Raw genomic sequence first — 22,995 nt, 5'->3', positions numbered from 1 at the left:
ATTCCATTGGGGAGGTTATAGATACCTGATACTGATTCAATTAATCGTAAGGCTTGTACAAGAGTAGGATTGAGAAATAATATTAAAAAAAGAAAGGATTTCAAATTGGGTGCTTCACTTTTTCGAATTTGGAAGGAGGTTAGTGAGAGACCGCTTTGCATTGACTGAATCAGACACTGTTCCTGTATAAGGCCAACATTTCTGAGCTAATGACATCCTATGGAATTGAAACAGGAAGTAATGTGCCCACGACACTGGCAAACAAGATAAAAGAGCGTTTGGGGCTTTGCAGTTCCAGCTATTCTAAAGTGAGGTGCTGTTATTGCTGAGAAGCCATCTCCTGAGGCCTTTCTTCACCAGGTCTCTGCCACGAGGCCCAGACTCGTTGCCTATCTGTGGGGACCAACATACAGAAGCAATATTAGCTGCTTGAGGAAAGGGCAATGCGAAAGGAGTGAGAAGATTAGTTTGCCCGTCTGGAATTAACGAGCTGGTAATTCCAGGTACCGACACGTTTACGGACCAGCAAACTACAAGTTCACCGGTGGAGTGGCCTAATTTACCTACAGCCAAGAGCTGGAGATAAGTCAAGCACCCCACTGGCAAAAAACAGCCAGTATTACCGGCACCAGTATGCCGATGCCGGTAATGCTGGCAATCCCCCCATGGAGTCCTATAGACTCCATGGAATGGGGATTAAAATACCACTGCCAGCACCTGAAATCTGCTGGTAATTCCGGCAGATCAAGCACTGGTAACAGTATTTCCATTTGCCAGTATCCGGACGTATTTTCCGTGGGATACCAACAAAATAATAATGAGGCCCATTGGCCAGTAATCCAGCAAGTGTGGAAGGATTAGGAAACGGAAACCGCAAGGAGCTGCTCTAAGTGGGTCGACAGGAAAGTGGTTGCTGCCTCAGAGGAGCGGAGGAGAATGAGATGGTCTCTTAAACATCAAACTGCCTCCTTGGAACCTCTCAGTGATTCCTGAGGAGACCACACGCACTGTGCTGCCCGGTGCAGGGCCCCTGGAGCAGAAGAGCTTGTGGCTGTGATTTCTATGGAGACCCAGATTCAGAAGGAGGCATTCGCATATGCCCACAATTATTTTGTCAAGGCCATGATTTTGAAACCACTTTCCGCAGCTGCGCAGTATAGTTCTTTTCTGACTGTCCAGGCTTTTCCATTACATGGTCAGTGTGGACTCTCCCCATCTGGAGCTGCCTTGGAAATTTAAAGAACAGGGTGGTGGGGCATGTGGTCCAGGTCCAGAACCGGAACTGGATTAGACCGGGGGACCTTGATAGAGAGGTTGCATGGAGGCCTTTTACCATACAAAGAATAAAGGAATAACATTAACATGCTTTACAATGTGCTTAGTTGCCTTATTGCCTTGCTTAACATTACCACTTTATATCAATGTGCAGCTGTGTGATGAGGTAAATTCCACTTCCCATTTGAAATGAAATTGATGCCTAGATATGTTTAACCAAGACTTCCTCTGTTCGCCTTAGACTCCACTAACACCTGCTAACATATTTGCCAAAATGCAGGACCTTCGTTTTTACTAAGCTTAATAATAACAAAGGATGGGCCGTAAAATAACTCCTGGCATTTACGAGTGAAGTGGGCAGGCCCCATAGTGTAAGACCTATATAGGCAGTCTTGCCTGCATACAAAAGTGGTCGATATGTGGTACTGTTTAGTTTGGGAGGGTCTGAGACTTCACATTATAGATTATTGACCGGGTCCTCCAAGTATACACTGAACAAGGAATCAAGAGAACATTCTTGTCCTGCAGAGCTGTGTGTCTGTGGAGCTATTATTCTTTGTATGGCCAGCCTAAGTCAGGAGAAATTCTTTTTGTGCATTTGAGGTTATTGCTCATTGCCTGACACAAAACAGAGCCACAGTGTAAGAAGCTGTGCCTAGGAATGACTCAAGCCTCACCTTGCATCTTACACTACACATTCTGGGCAAATTACTGCAACCACCCATGTTTTGGAATTAGTCACAAAACTTAAACATGTATTACACTAGGTACTAGTTCAGGTAAACATGTGGGCAATGAGGACAGATGTGACCTCCTAACGAACATGACACCAAGCATAGGAAACTTCTTTATTTCTTGCACCTCTGCCCCGCCTTGCAACTTTTTCAGAATCCCGAAAAGACATGTCTGAGTAGCAGCTATTATCTATAAACGGTCATAAGACAGTGCTTGCAACTGAAATAGTTCTGTGGATTTAGAACAAGATTCTGACAAACCAAACGTTTTGGCCTTTGTATAGTTGAATTGGCATGACCCATATTACCATTACGTGACCAATGTCTCATATCATATGAGGTAGTCACATCATATGTTATGAATTTCCATTAACTGTCCAAGTGATCACATCACATGCTAGGTATTGCCATCAAATGTCATATACAGCAATACTAGGTCTTCAAATGAGATGGTGCGCACACCCATGTCAGGTATTGCACTGAAATGTTAGGTGTTCACATCCTATGTCAGGCATTTATAACAAAGTCCTATCATGCGCTGTGTGTGTCGGGTATTTCCATTAAATGGGAACTCAAACCATTGCTGGGGATATTCATCAAATAGCCAGTGTGGTGGGTCGGAAGTGTTAGGGAGAATTTTCAGTTTCTGTGCTAATTCCCTTTAACCTTAGAGACCCCCAGCCCTTTGCTGAAATCTGGGACCTTTTTGGTTTTAACCTCCTGTGTGAGTGGGCCTTTTTGCCACCCACTCATGCCTTTTCAATCTAAGATGTTGTGTTCCTTATGTTTTAATGGAGTCTGGTAAACTCCATAGGCATCTGCTTTTCATATAGTGACACACAGAACCCTTTGTGCAGTGTCACTGAGGAGTCCCTTGGGCTCCTCTTAATGTTTTAATAATTTTCTTGTGTGAACTACAGTTCCCAGGAATAGTAGGACAACTTTTGTCTTACTTCCCCTTTTCCTTTGTGGGTCCAGCATACACCACCTAATGCAGAGTGCTGGGGGATTACACAGTAACTCCTTATCTCACCTCTCATGTAACCTTTTGTTATACTAACTTGAATGGCTGGTGGCAGTGGTTTCCTTTTTACTACCTTTGTGCAATGTATCTGCAGGCTGATTTCTCAGCTGCAGTACAGCACCCAAGGGTGACCATTTTACCAAAATGGCCCCTGTCTTCTTCTTTCGCCATGTCTTGTTTGTAAGTTCCTTCTGGGCTTTGTTTAGATCAGGTTAGAGTCCCTGCGTGTTTTGCCTTTGGCAGGCTTCAGTCCTGAAGCCCGCTCAGGCTCCAGTGTGTCTGGGAAGATAGGAAGTGAGGGAGGAGCCGGAAGCTTCGCTGGCCTTTGTTTGTAGGCATGCCTGGCCAAAACCAGTTCCAACTGGGCTGGTGGCTGTCCTAGAGGACCACCCCCTCCTGTGTGATTGACAGCTTAGCGATCTGAATGAATGGAATTTCACATATAAGGCAAGGGTGTTCGGTCTACAGGCAGAGTCCACCACTGTAACATCACACCCAACGAAGAAGACACAGAGAGATGCCAGCAGCACCTTCCAGGACCGCGAAAGCACTGGTGAAGCCTTGCAGCTGGTTGACCCTGTTTTCCCATCGACAGGGAAGCTCTGCCAAGGATGACTTCCTCCCTTAGTCTGGTGGGACCAACTAGCCTCAGGATCCGCTTTGTTCAGGGCCAACCAGTGTCGCTGCAACCTTCCTGGGCTGCAATTTCCAAATACTGAGGTACCTGAACCATTGACGAGTGCAACATCTTCCAAAGGACGAATCCGGCTGAAACTTGGCAGGCATCCGTGTGAGTCGACAGAAGCAGGAGATCTTTGTCCAGAGTCCCCTTCACCAGATTTCAGGACTGAGGGACCGAGGAAATTCCACCCAGGGATATTCATTCTTCTTTGGCGCTGAGAAAACCACAACCACAAACAGCTGCTGAAACGAGTGGAATCCATTGCTGCAGAGTCCCTCTCGAGAGTGCTGCTGCAGAAGCCCACCAGACGTCCTTCCTTTTGTCACCACGACCAAAGACCAGGAACAAGGGTCTGGATCGCTGCATCAAAAAGGAAGTCAGCTGGAACATCTGCTTCAATTCTAAGGTACTTTGGGGCTTTGGTGTTAACCACCTTTAGCCAAATCTAGTGCTTCCAAGCTTGGGCAGTAATCCTTTCTATCCTTTTGAATTACTGCAATTCACTTGTGCAGGTCTAACAGCATGTGCACATGAGGTATGCTAACTTGAGCTCCTGTATTTTTCTTCAATTAACTACTGACTGTTCAACTAACTTTTTCTAAGAAGACTGCATCAGAACTAGAACTGTCCTATTGACTTTGGGGTCCTGGCTCCCTGAAGGCATCCCTTCGGAACCCTACTGGCTTTGACAGTGATTGTTCCCTTACAGGTTTTAATTGTTTTATGTTATGTTATGTTATGTTACTTGGCATTTATATAGCGCTCTATATATCATTGTTATGACCTCAAAGCGCTGGTAGGATGAATGCCCTCTTATTGCTGGGATAAAAGACTGCCTACATCCCTCTGAGGAAAAAGACTATTGTTACAGTGCTACAGTGGTCTATTCTACTCTAACACTTTTTCCCTCCAAACTCAATATTACATGGTGAACCATATGTGCTACTAGTGACCTTGATTGATGGCACTCTGTGTGCTGGAAATGTTTTAGTACAAAAATAATTTACTTACCTGCGTTATTGCTACTTGAATAACTTGATTCTGAAATGCTACTTGATGTTACTATTAGTTGCTGCGTAACCTAGTGTGATTCATTTGCCTTGTGTACATATAAATACATAATTTGAATATAACATTTTAGGGGTGTAAGTGTTTACTTGAAAATACTGATTTCATTGTACTGCTCTACAGCTCACAGTACACCTTCTAAGATAAGCCTGGCTGCTCAGCCACTCTATCGACTTGTGTAGTATAGGCCTATGTTAAAAGTTGGGTCACTAATACCAAGCGGATAAGTCTTGCAAAGAGCCACACCAGTTGAACTCTACAAAATCTTACCTAACAGGAAGGTTTCGTGCACGTTGAGGACATTCTGTACTCTCTTTAATAAAGATCATAAGAATAATCCCTATCTCTCCCTATTGCTAAAGGGAATACACTACCTATCTAAAGGAATTAAATGTGCTCATCAGATATCAGGAAGTCCAAAGTAAACGTCCTCCATCCAAAATAACTATCTGACCCCACCACTAAATAGAACTAAAGTAAATAGGCCAAGAGAATGTCTCTTCTTCGTATATGTTCTTTTTAAATGCAGGTTTCTTTTTGGCTCATATAATTCTTAGCGTAATCTCCTTTGATAGTCTCTCTTATCAACTCCTGTAGTTCTTCAACATTACTCTTGAATCTCGTGCTTTCGGTGGCCCTATCTTTTGAATAGTTTACCTTTCAGTAGTTCCTCACACTCTTGTCATCACACATATGTTCTACCCAGTCTGTTTGCTCAGGCTTTCCTAAATTATGTTGCCTTGATTCTCTTATAGGCTTCCTTTGCAAAGGATTCTCTCTCTGAGGCAATCTGCTCTTTTATCATGTCCATTGGCGAACTGTATCTCGTCTTTCTCCCTATGTGTTTCTGGGTTGCACTTTCTCCAGCCTTCCATTCTGCAGATAAAGGGGTATTGCCCTTTCTCCCAGGGTTTATTTCCCAATCTCTGTTGGCTCCCCACCTGGGTTGGTTAAATCTCTCTTTTATATATTGCTTACATGCCTTATAAACTGTTTTCTTCAATGCTATCTCATCCTCCGGACTGGGACGAGTTTCTCTCTTCAAGTGGCACTGGTCTTCCCCAACCGGGTTGTTTGTTATTTGTTTTATTGGCTTGTTACAGTTCCAATCATTAAATTGTATACTTTCTCTCTCGTCCTTAGGACTGGGATGAGTTTCTTCACGTATATGATGATTCCCACGTGACCTCCCTCTATTCCCGATTCCCCGGTACCTCACGTTGTGCGTCGAAAGGTTGCAGGCTCGGCTCTCGCTCGGGTACTGCTTTTCTCGCTGCTCATATTCCTGTTCTTGGTTCCTCGTCGGGCACCTGCCTTCTGCACACACTGTCCATCGGATGCTGTTTGTAGGGGTGTTGCTCGGTCTAGAAAAGATCCAGGGCTATGCTAATATCAGGACTGTTGGGACTCAGGGCTAGCTAGCCTTTTGGTTGTAGCCCCTGAGCTTCTATTTGGGGCTACAACCAAAAGACCTGGGGCTATTGCCACCTATACCCCCCAGCAACGCCTCTGTGTTTAGGCTTCCCTTCTCTGTAGTCGCAGCACTGTTCCTCAGGCATCCTGCCCACCACTACCAAGTACTACTTCTCTCTATTCCTTCTTGTACCGCTTCTTTTGCGGTTGCATACAGCGGGCCTCTGGCGTCTCCCACTTAGTTTCTCTGGCTCGTTGAAAGTCGCGGACTCTGCAACCTGCCTTGACTCCACAAATCCGGGGTTTTTTGGTACCAACTTACAAGGTTTCCATGCGCCTGGTTATTGTTCCAATTAGAAAAAGTGTCGTAGGTTGTGTGGAGCAAGAAAAAAGGGGACACTAGTAACCCCGACCCCTTGAAATAATAGTTGAATGAACTTCTCCACACTTCAGGAATTGCGCCACATTGAGTTTTTGTGAAAAGGTTGGTAGTTTATTAAATTGAATTTGTGATGCCCTACCCATATGACCACCCCTCTTGCATATGCCGGGTATGTGGCTCCCGTGACGCTACCCTTCCATTTTCTCCTAACCACCTCTAGCTTCTCCTTTGTGAGGTGGGTTTCGTATAGCAAGGCCTCCCTCTGGAACAGCCTTCCTGCCTCCCTGAAACTTGAGGAGAGCCATCTCCGGTTCCGGAAGCACCTCAAAACCTTCCTCTTTGCTTCTGCTTTCTCTCTCCCTCTCCCCTGCTAAAGTCTCGACTGAATCTGCACCGAATCTGCAACTGGGCCACTCTCACCGACCTCGGTCCTGGTCCCAGCCACTCTCCTCTTGCACTGCCTCCCTGGCAACCCCTGCACTGAGGGACTGTCTCTGTATCCCTACAGCCCCCCCTTTCCCAGCACTTGTCTGCACTTACCTTGCACTTGCCACCAGCTGGCCCTATTTATTTACATATTCTACTTACTTGTACTGCACTTCCCCCCTCCCCTTCCCCTTGCACTTTTCCCTTCCCCCTACCCCTGCACTTGCGCGGTCTGAATGACACCTGGCCTAGTAGAATCATTGTCTGTCTTCCCCTTGTTCCCCCCTCCCTGCCTCGTCGCGCCTTGGAACACTTGTGTATAGGCGCGTTACAAATGTCATATCATATCATATCATATCATATCAACCCTCATTCTCTTTAGGTACATTATTATTTTATTACGTTTCAGGTAACTATTGAGGCCCCGTATGTTCCAGGTCACAACTCTAAGGTTACCCGATGCCATTGACTTGCTGTCTCCCCTTTCCCCTCTGCTACCCGTGTTGTTCCCGATGGCTCGTTTTCTGGCTCATTTCCTTCCCAACCCCAACAACTTCCCCTTCCCCCCCTTTCCCAACCATACCCCACTGCACACCACTCTTTCCTTCTCCCCTCCCCACCCGACCCCAACAAATGCCCAGCTCCATCCCTGGATCTCAGGCCCACCCACGTCTGGTCCCTCCTCAGAAAGCCAAGGGCTAGGACCCCGCGGGGTGTCACCAAACTACTAGTGGCCTAACTAAGCTTGATACTATGGGGGTTCAAGAGTCGTCTCCCAGGAGCTCCCGCTTATATAAAAAGGATTATTTAGTTTAAAAGAATCTTGCAAGCATGTACTGTCCTGGCATCTCAGTCTCTGTGAGCCTTATTCAATACTATATTCTAGTCCCAGGATCGTGCACTCTGTCACAAGGGTGCTACAGCCGCACTTCACTTATCTTCCTCGGCTCCTGTCTGGATACCCGATTCCTGGGGGCGGCTTCGCATGTCTAGCCATTCCATGGCGCTCTCTGGCGATTCAAAAAGATTCAAAAAACAACGTTTTATTCCTGTGGAACACCTTCAGTTTGGCCGGATAAAGCAGCATATATTTGTATCCTGTTTCTCGCAATCTTCTTTTCACCGCTCCGAAGTTCATTCTTCTGCGTTGCACCTGCAAGGTGTAGTCCGGGTATGCAGTAATTTTCACTGGCCCCCTTTCGATCGTTCCCCCCTTCCGGAAGAATTTGAGAATTTTTTCCCGATCCCGATAGTTGAGGATCTTTGCAATCAATGGCCTGGGAGGGGTTGCCGGGGGCGGCTTCCGCATCAAAGCCCTGTGTGCCCTTTGAACAGAAAACCCTTGGGTCAGCGCCCCACTGGTTATTTCCTGTAGTAGCATGGTTTCTACGTATTCCGTAGAATCAGGCCCTTCCATTCCTTCTGGCAATTCAACAATACGGAGGTTATTGCGTCTAGCGCGACCTTCTGCTTCTTCAACTCTATTTTCTAGGTTGCCCACTCTTTGCACTAGGGCGTGAAGTTCCGATCTGTGGGCGGCGCATTCCGCTGTGTTCGGGGACACCTCCTTTTCTAGGTTCCGAGTGCGCTCTGCAAGTTTTCTCACATCTTGCCTTAGTAAGTTCACATCTTCCTGGACCGCTCCGACCTTGAGGTCCAGTGCCACTTTCAATTCGTTCATAGCCAGACCCAGTTTAGTCTCCCAGGCAACTTTGAGGTCTGCAATTGCAGCCAGCACCTCCTGGATCGTGCCCGGAGCCTCCTCCATCACAGGGGTAGTTTTGTTCTTATTTCTGGCCATCTCTGCCCCTGGGGATGTCTTAGCGTAGGCTTCCAGCGTGGGCTGTTTGCTCTTCGGTCTTACTGTCTTGTTAGACATTGTGCTGCGCTGGCTTGGTGCGGGCCCACACAGCAAACTCGTGCGGGAAGGTCTGTGTGTTGTTGGACTATTCTTGCTGTTTAGGGCCCAATTCAACTGTGTTGGGGGTATATGCCTCCTGGCTGTTGCGCTTCTGGAATGGATTGTGTCCTCCCACGTGTCTGCTCCAGCTCGGGATAGTTCCTCAGGTCCACGACGTTTTCCCCTCAGTTACTAGTGCCAGGCATTCCTCCCGGTGTTAATGGGGCTCTATGGGCTTATATGCTACCAGTGCGTGCGTCCTCAAGGTGCCACTACCAGTGTACCTTTCTTACTGGGGCCCGTACGTGGCGGCCCGTTGATCTGCTGATTTCCGCTGGGGTTCCGGTACCAGGCAGTCGTGTCTGGTGGGTCTAGGCGGGCTGAGCATTCGGGTGCCACCCAGTGTTATGTACATGGTTACTCCGGTCCTGGAGTACCTCTCGTTCGTACTCAGGCCTGGGCACCCAGGCGTCCTCTCCCCAGGCTGCGCCTTACTCGGTTGTTGCGGGTGTTATATCCCATTGGATGCCTATGCCCTCACCGTCTGTTGCTGTATGAGACACTCAGTTTCCAGAGGCAGGCCTCGCTTATTGTCTTCACTACTTCCTTCTTCGCCCTGGGCTAGCTAGCTTGTGGGCTCACCCTCAGACCGTTGCGTTCTCCCCCTTACCATGGGGTGGGGGAGTGTCCACTTGGACTTGGTGTAATGCATCAGCCCCAGCCGTTCCAACTCAACCTCTCACCTCAAGCCCCATCAGAGTCCATGTATTGCAGCCCGAAAGCCTGCTCTCTTCTTTGCGGCCGTGTGAAGCTCTCCAGCTGTCTGGCACCGAAGCAGCCCTTAATGATCGGGTCTCATGCTGGGAGGTGCTAACGCCTCTACACCTCGCGGCTGCTCACTCCGGTCATGCGCGCAGGCCCATCATCAGCCCACCCCGAGGGGGTTCCCTTATAGTTCGGAGCGCGACCCGGGTGCTCGCACGTAACCTCGGGGTCGCCGCCGAGCTTCACAATTTGCAGGCTGAGGAGCTCGCGAGCGGGCACTTCAGCAGCCTCGCTGCGCTCCCGGCACCCGGCGGTCCATCTCAAGTCGGAGCCTGCCGCTCGCCCCCGACCAACTCAGCACCAGTGGGGGCTCTTGTAATCCAGACCGCGAGGTCCGTCTCGCCTGCCGTGGCGTATGCGCGATCCTAGCTCCGGCCGCCTCTCTGCTGCCAGGTCTCCGGGGCTAGTTTGCTTCACCTGGGGTCCGCCGGAGCATATCAATCACATTGGTGGCACTACTCAGAGCGTGTGCTCGCTCTGTTCTGCTTACCCTCACGGTCTTGTGCACCGTGGGTACCACCGCAGGCCTGCCCGTTCCTCTTCTTTTGTTCTAGGCGGCCGCCATTTTGGTCCACAGAGTATTCATCCTCCGGGGACTTCACTCGCCCCAATCCAGCGTTACTCCGGTTATATATGCTCCAGATTGTCCACGATTGTTCCTCACATGTTCATAAGCAGATGTTTATGTTTTTGTCGTCGTACAGCTAGTGCAGCTGCATTTTTTTCCCGGATCCAAATACAGGATCATCAGGAGCTCCTCACAAGCACGTCTGCTTACATGGCCTTGTAGCCACGCCCCCAGGATGTGTATTAAATTGTGTGGCCATACCTCTCCCAGCCCTTCATTGGACGAATTAGGCACAGGATGGATAAAGAACAGTGGAAATTGCATATCTATGATGCACACATTACGATTTTATTTGTGAACAACAAACATTTAGCTTGGCGCAAGTAAAGGGGGTGTGCTGTGCTAGTGTATTATGTTCACTAGCATCAAACAAGCTTTGTAAATCTGCGACGTTGCACTCCATTTATAAAAAGCTCTGCTCAATATCACATCCAAAATGTGATATTTCTCGGAAACAACCAATTTCAAAAGGCCTGCATGGTATGGCTGTCAGGAGCTTTCCAAACATTTTTGACAAGGATGTCATGGGCAGGTTTTTAAGTACTTGAAAGTGAATCTTGTCATAACCTGTTTGAAGTCACAAAGCACTGAAGCTGTGGTGGTGTATTTGGTTGTAAGTAGACTTCAGTAGCACAAATGAAGTGGAATACTATGAGGCAAAGGAGTATGCCCTCATGGCAAACTATTGTAGAAGTTGAAGTTGTTGAAGTGGAAGTAAACGTGCAGTTAAGTCATCCTGACAAAGATACCTACTGTGAATTATAATCTTGTAAAGAGAGACATAATAACTGTGAACCAAGAACTGTGTTTCACTAACATTTTTAGAGGCTGTATTTCCTTTGTATTGTGATAATTCTTCTTGGACAACTGGAAGTTGTGGAAATGCCTCTTGGCTAGGAATAACATTGATGCTTTTGTGGTGAAGTGGAAAGTCTTATGACCAAGAGGAGAAGCGTTGCTGTTGTTGGAACTTTGTTTAATAAAACTTTACTTTGAAACATCAAGAGCTGAATGGAGACTGTTCTATCTATGTGGATTTCCTTGTTTCTTTTTGTTGAACAGTGGAGCTAAATGTATCTTGAATCCTGGGGAAGGGAGTTCAACCAGGTTACTAAAAGGTTATGAAGGAACTGTATATATATATATATATATATATATATATATATATATAATTGTTGATGTCATCTTGAATTGCCATATATTTTCTTTGTATATTGTATGTTTAAGTGTGAGGACCAGACATCCAGAGTGTTTCCCCTTAGTTTTGTTAAGGCAGGGAAATCCTCATCAGGGATAGTGAGGCGTTCAATAACTTTTATAATTTAAAAAAATTACAAATTTTGAACAATCACACAAAATCTGTCTACCTTGAGTTGCTGACTCCTCAGAGGCCTAAGGGTGTATTCCTCTCTTTATACCATTACATCAACTTCCCTAATTTCCTCTTTTGGTTTTCAAACCCATTTGTATGCTGTTGGTGCACAGATTCTCCTGCTCTTTTCCAGATTTTTTTGATTCTCTTCACCAGCGCGGCTCGGAAATTGTTTATCATCTACTGAGTCATGGATAGCCTGACATTATTTAAAGCTAAATCTTCAGACAACCAAAATCTTTTTTCCCAGAAAATCCCTCACTCATTCGTCCATCATCTAGTTCCCTTCCCCCGTTCCATGTATATATTTTTTCCTCAGCTTGGAATCTAGGCTTTATCTTTGATTTGACCATTTCTTGTAAAGATCACATCATTAGTTTTGACTATTAGGTGGCGCTGTAAGCGCTGCCTATTAGCCAAAACTATTGGCATGGGACATTAAGATACGAGAGAGAGGGGCACCTGCGGGTTTTGTTTGGTTATTTACCCACCCATGCCATCTTGAGATATATGTTTCTCCCAATCCATTCCCATGCCTCCTTCCCAAACCATGCCTATGAGAGACTCTTTTAACAGAATTGTCTGATTAATACATAGCTATCCACTGTTTGTGTCGTCAAGGCAGGTACAAACCCCCGATTCTGTTTTGAAGTGAATGGGCGTGCAGGAGGCTTGGCGGGTGAGTCTGCTGTTTACAAGGTGGGTGACACCCAACAAAAGCATTTGAGTTGAGAGCTATGTTAATATGCATTTCAGAGTGCATGCTGAAGCTTAACATTGGTGCTATTTCTAACAAACATTTCTGGGGGCAGCCTGCTCTGTGGAGCAGCAGCTGAAGCCTGTGATAAAAGACATAACAAAAATGTAAATCCTCGAAAAGGAAAGCGTATGCTCAAGCTGCCAAAATCATGTTTCTCATCTTTAAATGGTATCGGAATCGAAAGCTGCAAATGGTATTCCAGCTGACAGCAACAAAATAACAAGAATCCCATTATTAGCCATTAATATTAAAATGAGCAAGGACATACATCGATATCCTCTAAGATTATTGAATAAGGGATGTTAAAAAGTGCTGCAAATTATAAATGAAGTACAAAAAAGTTTCAATGGATGGGTTTCATACTGACAGGTGCTTGCAATTGAGCCACTGCACTCCCTTCAAAGATGGCGCCTCTGCTACCATAAAGTGCAAAGGACCAGCAGATTAATCTCAAAGTAAAGGAAGATATAGACAATCTCAGACCGCTGATTGGTTGGGAGGCTACACATACCCCCTCAGCTTGACAACAAAGGGCAGTCTGTGATGTTTTCTGCTTGCAAATGCCAGGATTTGAGAGGAGCCTCTTAGCTGTAGCGAGCGATGTTGTGGAGCTGAAGAAGTCAAGAGACAGCCATTTGTGATTTTTGTTTTTTTAAGTACTTTGCTTACTAGGATGCAATCCGGTAACAAGCATTGGCTTGAGATTTTGTGTAGGCATGGGAAAGGCACTTAACAGGCACTGCTGTATTTGTAATAACTGGCCATTGATGGTAGCATGTGCAAAGTGGTGTTAGTGCCTGGGCATGTAATGCAGTGCCTGGCAAATGCCTAATAGGTATACACAAGCCAACACGTCTGGCTTTGCCAATGCGTGTTTACTATGTCGTGCTTGTCAGTTTCAATTATTTAATGTTTGCAAAATTCATTATTTACAGACCTTTTCCTCCACTAAATTGCTAATTCACTCTTTGATTCTCTCCCATTTAAAATATTGTTGTTCCATTTATGAAGGATTCCCTGAATATACAATAAATCCCTTTCGATCTATTCTTTTTTGCCTAGGTTTTTCTGCCCATACCTCTGAGTAGTTGCCTGCTTGCACTGGCTCTCTGTTATGACTAGGTTTCGCTTTCATTTGTTATGTACTATCTTTCAATGTGCGCATGGTCTCATCCCAGCTTATCACTCAGATGTCATTACATGACATCAACCTTCTACGCAGTTTGTGCTATCTTTCCAGATTACTCCCAGTGCTCCTCTGCTTTTTCACTCATTCCAAACACTAGCACCTTCATTGTGGCATGAGCCACCCGATCATCTGCAATCCTCTTCACCCTCCTCATTATTTGAAAAAACCTCTGAAAGAACATCTTATTAACATTTAATTTCCAACTGCAAATGCACCTTAAAATGTAAGGGTCAACATGCTTGCTATATGTTGTTTTCTATTTGGCATTTTGCATCTCTGCGATTCATCTGATTGAACTGCTGTTTGCTTATGTACATCGCCTTGTATAAAGGCCCTAGAAATCAAATGAATACATGATAGCAATGCCGGCCATACTATGTTACAGAGCTTATGATGGCAGTGACTGGCAAATGATGGCACTTCCTCGTGGCACCAGCGGGCAGATGAGGGGGGTTCCAAAGTATATGATGTCAAGTCCTCTCAAATTACTATATAAAGTTTGTACATCATCCCCAAATGTTGCCTTTGCCAATGCTTGTTCAACTTTCACTGGCCACTTCGTTTTACCCCCCTCGCTTCCACCACCCTCACTGTGATGCCTTTCCTCACTGTTAATACCATTTGACATGGAAATGGGAAACTATGTTTTTGGTGTTGAACTGCCCTGCAAGTGCATAAGGTGTTTTTGGTGCTTTTATTGTGCAACCCGCACACAATATTTATGCGAAAATAAAAATCTTTGCCCCACAAACTTTTAATCACAGAAGCCTTTTTTCACCTACAACATCAGCCGTTACCGAATGCCACTTGTCTCTGGTCAGAATCAAATTCATTAGAACCCGGTTATTTGGCTAATGAACACAGAAGTAGGCTTTAACAATTTGATCAGAGCTTCTCCCTTTCTGAATCCTAGGAACACTCTTTACATGCAGTGAATGACACTAGCTCTCACACAAGAACCTGAATTGGTGAGAAAATGTACACACTTTTTGCATCATCCATTTGACTGTTTTTCAGAGGTGGAAACAAACATTGCAATCCGTGCCACCGCTCTGCCTGCCATCAAACTATAAAATGCCCGAAGTGGCCAACCGGGCCTACAACCATGCTAAAACCATTTGGCCACCACTGTGTACTGAGATTTATGGTAATGCCGCTGAGCTTAAACTGGTGATTATTCAGTGATCCTGGTGGCGGCAAAAAGTTGTAATTGAATTGCCTCCTATGTCTAAAACACCACTTACTTACAGGATGTGATGGCATGGCAGTACTTTCTATGTAGCCCAGTTTGTAAATACTTCATGTGATTCCAACCTGTATATGGGTGGTATTTTAAAAAGAGGCATTTAAAATACCACTTGCTGTTACTGTTACCACCATATCGGTAATGAAGTGATGCACATTTAGACATACGCATTAGTATTCTAATGTTGTAGAAGCGAATTGGGTTTGTAGTTACTGTTAACGTGGAAACAATACTACAAGGGTACCTTCGGCTCGGTAATGATCCCATCCACTGCGAAGAAGTCCAGAAAGGCGATCTTCTCAAGCGTTGGTTCAATTTGCTTTTCTTTGATTTCCGTTACTTTTTCAACAAGATTTCTAAGCCTGAATAAGAAAACAAAATGCAAGAACATTTTTGCTTTATCGTCAAGCCAAAACCACAAGATAAAGGCCAGGTGAAATGTGCCAGGCTGAGGTTGAAGGAGGGAGGGAGGGGAACCCAAGCAGGGAGGATGCATTGTATACAGTCCACGTGAAATGCATTGTTGCTAGTGAAGAAGTAATGAACAAAAATGGAGCTTACTCTAGTGGTGAGAATGCAAAGAAAAACGACAGCGTACACATACAAAGCAGGTGGAAGCTCAAAGCCCATTAATACTGGAGACTATAAACTTATATTTAAGTATGTTTATTGCGAGAGCCCCCAGGTGGGTGCGCTCTGTACAAGATCTCACCTTAACTAACTCCGGCCTCGTTCTCGAACCTCGCAGCTCGAGAACGTCGTCAGAGCGCTCATCACAACATCTCCCCTCTAAGGGATGAACAAGGAATGAAAAATGGAGGAGGGGAAAGGTGTTGGAAAAGAGTCAGGGAATTAATATGAAAGGATACACGTAGTAATAAACATAGTCACTCTTGAGCGTCAGAATAAATATAAAGGATACAGTTAGTAATAAACATTTTTCCTTCTTGAATTTGGGAGCAACTCTCCTGTTCCTAAACGCCATTCCATTGACGGTGTCATCACTACTCCTCTCCGTCATAGTATCCGTCAACAGTCATCATAAATCTGCCTTGACATCTAAAAGCATGTGACAAATCATCATTTGTTCTTCTCTGTTCTCTGGAACGCACATCATCACACGACCACCTTCTTCCATCCTCCAAAATCACAGACTTCTCTGACGCTTTCACAACTCTCTGTGCCTCCCTGAATTTGGCCAATCCTTTAAAAATATTCCTAGGTTCCTTTACACAAACCCAATCTCCTTCCTTGAACTCGCTTTTCCTTGCATGCCTGGTATGATCGTAAAAGGCTTTGTATTTCTTTAGTTTCTCTAGCAGGCCTTATCTGTGCTTTTCGGTGGCACGAGTCATGGTTCAAAGCAGTAATCTGTTTGACTGAAGTCAAGCACTACTCCGTGTAGCGCTCTTGACGGTGTCCAGTTGCATGTGGCAGTGGTTCTAGTTGTAGTGACTTGATCACTCGACCGGTGACTCCGAGTTGAAAAAGTAGGTGATTCGGCCTTGATGGTTCAATGTGGTGAGTTAGCCTAAAATGTACTGGAGAAACACCAAGTGGTGTTCACTTCATGGCTATACTGGATTCTCCAGGTGGCTTGACGTGGCAAAGCTAAGCTGGAAACACAGGTTACAGGGAAGTTAGAAGTTTGCTTCTGCCGCTCCATCATAGTTTGATGTCGGCTCGATCAGCTCAATGCAGTATGAATCAAGAATTGTGGGGTTCTGAAACCAGAACTGCCAAAGGCAGGCCTTGAGATTGCAGCACAATGTGGGTCTTTTAATCAAACCCATTGAAGGAAAATGGTGCTTACCCTGCTTTTGCCAGTCCAGAGAAATACTTCTGATATGGTTGCAGGATCCTGGCCACAGACCTCGACTTTTCTCCCTGGGTAACAGCAATCTTCAGTGGCAGGCAAGCTTTACTCCCAGCAGTCACATCTTTTGTCCCCCAGAAGTGGCTAGGTCTCCTGGAAACCTTCGCCCTATGCAAAGGACTTTCAGCAGCTCTAGCTCCAACAAGAGAACATCTTAATTCTTCTCTGCTCCAGGATACATCCAAAAGGTTCACCCCATATATAATACAATTATAATTCTCTTGCTAAAACCAGTAAATGACCCATGAGATTGTGCCTCCTAGAGGCCAATCTCATTGTTGAATATTGATGCAAATATTTACTCCAAAATCTTGGCCAATAGGTTGCCCGTGGTTCTGCACAAAATAGTTGACGCAGGTCAGACCGGATGTGTTCTGGTTAGAACCACGGGAGATAACATCTGCAGGCCTGATGGGTGGAAATAGCAGCATCAGAGTGCTACAAGATGCCGCTTCTGTCGCTGGACACAGGGGTGAACTGGGAACCAAAAGAGGCAGTGGAAATAATTTCTAAAGTGGACCCATATTACAAATTTTCAATAAGCCCAACCCTTTTCCTATGGAAATAAAATGGGTTACCACACAAAAGAGCCTGAGGGTGCAGAGGCCTTCCGGGAAATCTCCAGAGTGCCCTATAGGCCAGTCAACCCCTGACACACTAAGACTTTTGATAAGGTTGGCTTGGCCTTCATAAAATGGACTCTTGAGGCATACTACTTTGGGTCACTCTTTCAGAAAATCATCCTGGCCAATTATAGCTCGCCTAGCTAGAACCTCAATGCGGTTAAACCAGAGACAGACGGGCTACACATCCCTTACGTGTGGGACCAGACAGGGGTGCCCCCTTTTGCAACTAATCTTTGCCCTTAATACTGGAGCTCTTTGCCCAAAGAGTCTGAAATAACCCTGCCATTGAAGGGGTACCGGTTGGACGGAAACAATATAAGCTGTCCCTATACGCAGACGACGTGATGTTAACCTTCATGAATGTCAAGTCATCTCTACGGCAATCCCCTAACACGCTGCGGGCTTCATGGTCAATTACCTCAAATCTGGGCACAGCGGGGTGGGCTTGACGCCATGGAAGTTGAGGTCCTCCGCCCCTGCTGTCCTATGTCATAGAAAACTAGGGTATCTGGGGGTTCGCATCTCATCGCATCCAAAAGAGCTTTATGCCGCCAAATTCCCACAACTTTTCAAAGACCTGGAGGCAGACCTGGAGAGGTGGAAAACCCAGGAGATCTCATAAATGGGTCATATCACAGTGAGTAAAATACATTGTAGATCCCTGGAAACCCCTACTTCGATTGCAACAGAAGGTTCTCCGGTTCATTTGGCAGGGGAAAGTAAATCAAGAATAGCCAAGGCGCTGGTGATGGGCAATGCTCGTCTGGGTGGGATGGGGGTCCCTAACCTGCGCAATTACTACACCGCAGCACAGCTGGCACACATTCCCGCTTGGCACATGAGTAAGGTCCCCTCTAGATGGGTGGAAATAGAACAGTCTAGACCCCCGTGGCCCTTCGCTCCCTGCCTCATATCTCTGCACTGGTGAAAAAAACACTGGCCCGAGCTACACTCATCCACAAACACAATGATAAAGACATGGGACTGGGTGATGAAAAGGGTGGGAATACTGAGGGCATTTGGCCGACGCACCCCAATCATTCACAATCCAGACTTTGCCCCAGTCCTTCGGCCCGCCAAGTTCAGGAGATGGTCACAAGGCGGCCTGCACTGTCTATACCAACTTTCTGAGAACGGGTCGCCTCTGATCTTTGTAGACTGCAAGGAAAGGTTTGCCCTAACAAAAGTGGAAAGATACAGCTAGGCCCAAATCCGGCACTCGATAGTTCATTGACTTTTATACAAGGGGCAACCCGAGATCTGGGGGCCATTGATCATACTCTTCTAGAGGGCACTTGACGGAGGAATATATCCAGGTTATACAGACTGCTGCACATGGACATGTGGAGACGCTCCGGCCCGCTACCTGACCCAATGGGAGACAGATCTGGGTGCCCTGCCGAGGATCAGACATGGGTGGACATTTAGTCACAAAACTATTCCTCCTCCAAATGTGTGACCAACAAGGAATGTGCCTTTAAATTGACATACCGTTGGTACTACTCCCCGGTTAGGTTGCATATTATCAGGAGATCTCTTGAACCTGCTTGTTGGTGGAAATGCAAGGCACGAGGGACATATATTTGCATGTGGTGGGAATGCCCTCGAATCCAGACTTTCTGGGGAAAAGTGGTATCCACAATTGAGGCTATATAATTACTGCACACCCTTCATTCAGACCCCTCCTACCAATCATTAAGAAAGTACCTCAAGACTCATCTGTTTTGCAAATCTGCTATCCCTGCCTACCCTACTATTCTTCCACCTCGCCTGACTTGCAACCCCTGTAACTAGCACCTAGATGCCCTAGGCTTTGTGTGCTGCTATAAAAACAGAAATAAATAAATAAATAACCCAGGCCCGACTCCCCTTGGAATCCGTAGTAACATTGCTAGGGGTGCCAGTCCGGGACAAATACCCAAGTTCAGGGGTGATGGCCAAACTGATTACTCACCTCCTCTTGGCAGCAATGAGTACACGTGCCTGGGCCTGGAAAGCCCCTGATGGCCTGCTTATTCCCCAGTGGTGGACACAAATCTGGGGCATTCTAGTGGCAGTGAAGGTCACAGCAGCTAAAGAAGGGGTGCTACATCAGTCCACTGAGATGTGGACCCCCATTCTGGAATAAGGCCTAGACTCCCCCACACAAGTGTACAAACCACGCCAGGTGGCGCTGTTCCTGCAAGGCAGTTAATGACTATGCGGTTTGGCCAGTCCTGGCGGGGTTGGGGTGGAGGGAGGAAAAGAGTAAAGGGAGGGAGGGGTAGAATTGTTTGGAGGCATCAATGTGCATTTTACATCTATCTGGTACCTAATTGTCAGTAACACATTATGATTATGCAACCGAACTTAAATAACGTTGGTAAAAAAACAACAAATGAAGCTTGTTAGTTTACCATCAAATGGATTCACATTTTAATCTAGAAAAAGCCAGTGCACAATTTAGAATATCTTTTTTGTAGACATGGTAGCAAGAAATCCTTTAGCGGCCACCTTCCTAATGTGTTCAGGAATGTACGTCCTAATTTGTAGAATTGCTATGTAAAATATGTCCTATATTTGCAGCAGGTCTGCCAAGCCGAAACAGACTTTCACTTCTTAAGTTTACAATGGGCTTTGAAAGTCTATCCCCAGTGCTGCCAAAGAGGAATGTAACTTTAACTGTCTATTTGCATATCCATACCATGCTTTCACTTAGCTTCAAAGGACATCAGTAGACAGGTGTATGAGATTAAAGGGTATTACCCGAATTGTTCGTTTAAAATTGTTCGAATGATACATTCATAATGCAGAAGGTCAATTGTTATTCGAACAATTGTCATTCGTACAAGTCGTATACAACGGATTAATGTGCTTCCTTAGTGCCAGTAGAGCTTGTAAAGAGAAATTCACAAGGGAGGCTGATAGCTCCTGGATGTGCACATTTTAATAAACACTATACCTTTTTCTGGAAGGTGGCCTACTCACATTTCAGCTGCTGGGATATTTGAAAAGTGTGCACAGCAGAAGTATACATGTGTCTGTAATATGACTGCCACTGATCATGGGAGAGACTCAGCCTAGATATAATCACTGACAGTACCCATTCAGCAACAGAGCACTTGGGAAAAGTGTGTTTGTTTAGCAGCACCACTTTCATGCAGACAACCCATCTTCACTTTGCATGGGAAAAATAAAAACAAACTCGATTGGCCTCGCAGACATCATTCTGTCATAACTAGCATTCACGGGATTCATTGTGAGGAGTACCTTAGGTGGCAATGCCATCATACCATACCTTGTGACGGCAGCATTGGCTTGGTGAAGAAGACCCTCGATGTTGACACTGTTCCACGAAAGGTTAGACAACCCTGGGTGAAACTGGTGGTTAACAGATTCCAAGTGGGATGTGAAGAAGTCCGCCAGGCTTTCAGGAATCTTCTGCTGCAGCTGTTCATATTCCTGCAGGACATCCTCCAAGTCACTCTTGTACTGTTTAAATTTACTTGCCTGAAAACAAATAGGAATAGGAAAACATGTAGGCCTTTAGTCAATTAAGTAATTGCTTTTTTCTTATTTCAGAAGAAGCTTATTTGCGATCAGACCAACAACCATGATCGCTGATGTAGAGCAAGGTTGGATCACAAGGCAAAGCAGAGTTTAACATTGCACTGCCTTACGGTGGTGGTTGCAGAGAGCAAAGGCAGTCTGTAATGTTTGCGGAATGCATGAAGAGTTACAGCACAAGAGCTGTGACACCACTTTCCACAAACGATAGGCTTCAGGAAAGATGACTTAAACATATACTTTCAGGGGATAGAAGAAGGAGCCTCGAGCCACACAATAGAGCAGAGGTTGTTTACTCAGCACATTTTGCACACAGGTGCTTTGCAAGAATTCCCTAGTGAAAAGAGAGCAACATCTAAGTGAACACGCGAGCCCCATAGTGCACAGCAAAAGGAGTCTAAAATGTAACAAAAGACCAACAACCTGGATCCCAGGCAAGAAGGATGGCAAACAAGCCTAAGTGGTGTACGCATAACAGCAGGCCCAAGGAAAATATAAAAGAGTAAAGGAGAAAGTATATACTCATGAGGACAGTATATTAAATTCAGCCGTGAAGTGGAAAGAGGGGGCAAGAGCACATTATGCACTGCACGGAAGCATTAGAGTAACTCCATGTGTATAATTCACAGGACAGGTCCCGTAACAGCAGGATCAGTAACCCTACAGTGGGATCCATCTGGCAGAAGAGAGGGAAGATTGAAAAGGAGGGAGAGGGCACGAGTGGAACATGTACGTCATTTGGGGGTAGCCAGGGGTAGCAACTGCTACCCCTGCCTCCCCCTCTGCTACCCCAAGACCTGCCCTTGCTTCCCCTGGGCCACTGGACAAAGAGGCAGTGCCAAGAGCAGATGTCTGTGTTGCACCTGAAAAAGGTGGTTGCCACAGCTTTTTTTACTTGGTATCTAGATGTTAGCTGAAGGAATAACAGGGATGCAGGAAAAACCATGAAGCCGCCATCACTAACAGGTTAGCAGTCCATTAGTGAAGAATGCCTGAACGGTTGGGTTCAGAGGTGGGGCTGTCTGTGCAGCTCATACCAGGTACAACAATGCTATGGGGGCTAGGTCTAGCTAGTTGGAAATGGGTAAGTGCAGCCTCCAGTACTCAGTGACAGCACACCATGAATGCAAATCTCATCAGTGTTTCTCGTTGTCAGCATTGCACATCCAGTGTGTCACTGGGCCTGTGGTGTGAGGGTTGTGCCCCAGTGGCTTCTGCCACCAATCCTGCCTGGGCACTGTGTGACCTCCCCCAGGTGTGCCAGACCTGCATCACAGGCACACTGTAGGTAGGCATAGGGTGAGATAATTAATGTAAACGAAGTTGCCCTATGCGTTTTAAGTAAACCATCTGTTACTTCCTCAAGCAAAATAAATATATATTTGAAAGGATAGCTCAGGGGTAACACACTTGCTTTGGCAACATGATGATGCAGTGTAACATGGGTTCAGTTCCTGTTCAGTGCTTAGAAGATGGAGGAGGCTGGCATTAAGCAAGATAAAAAGGACCAAAGAAAATAATAAAATCGGACTTTTCTATGGGGGATGTCATGGACCTGTTGCTGCTGTTTGCATTTTAAAATAATAAAACCTGAAATTACTGTGACCTGCAACACATTTTTCCTCTATATCTCCCATCTAACAAAAACACAGTGGGTTACTTACCAGATAAGCAAAACAGAAAGGTGATGGCTGGAAGGTTTCAAATCATTCATAACCACTGGCACAGCTATGGGCATCCCTCCAGACCATCGTTTTTCTGGTTGGACTTGGGTTGGTCAGTTGCTGTTTCCTGGCACTGGACTTCTGTGCTTTGGGATTAAGGCCTCTTCGAGATTCTCTGTCCGTTTACATTCTAGCCCGAGTGATGTACAATAGTCCAAGTTATTGTGTTGGACGCCTGCTTACAGTCACAGTCATTTGGTAATATGGGCCTATACACACTGATTTTTACACTACATGATGATCGATTCTTTTATGAAATGTATATCATATTACAGTGATATTGTAAGTGTACTGAGGAA

The 22,995-nt window shown here is 45.7% G+C and overlaps 1 protein-coding gene across 1 annotated transcript in view; it reads right to left on the bottom strand.

Moving 5' to 3' along the window:
• LOC138452855 (uncharacterized) overlaps window positions 1–22,995 on the bottom strand; it is a 1,928,742-nt gene that overhangs the window by 1,285,325 nt on the left and 620,422 nt on the right. The window contains exons 19-21 of the mRNA XM_069605205.1: window positions 20,704–20,915; window positions 15,169–15,286; window positions 8,065–8,979 (exon numbers count right to left, since the gene is read on the bottom strand). Of these exons, the coding sequence (XP_069461306.1) occupies window positions 8,065–8,979; window positions 15,169–15,286; window positions 20,704–20,915 (1,245 nt within the window). The remainder of the gene's footprint in view (window positions 1–8,064; window positions 8,980–15,168; window positions 15,287–20,703; window positions 20,916–22,995) is intronic.

This window comes from Ambystoma mexicanum, chromosome 4p (assembly GCF_040938575.1).
Source record: "Ambystoma mexicanum isolate Mex_15411 chromosome 4p, UKY_AmexF1_1, whole genome shotgun sequence".
Taxonomy (NCBI): Eukaryota; Metazoa; Chordata; class Amphibia; order Caudata; family Ambystomatidae; genus Ambystoma; species Ambystoma mexicanum.
Note: the sequence above shows the minus strand (reverse complement) of the source record. Positions and strands in the feature narration are given on the sequence as shown.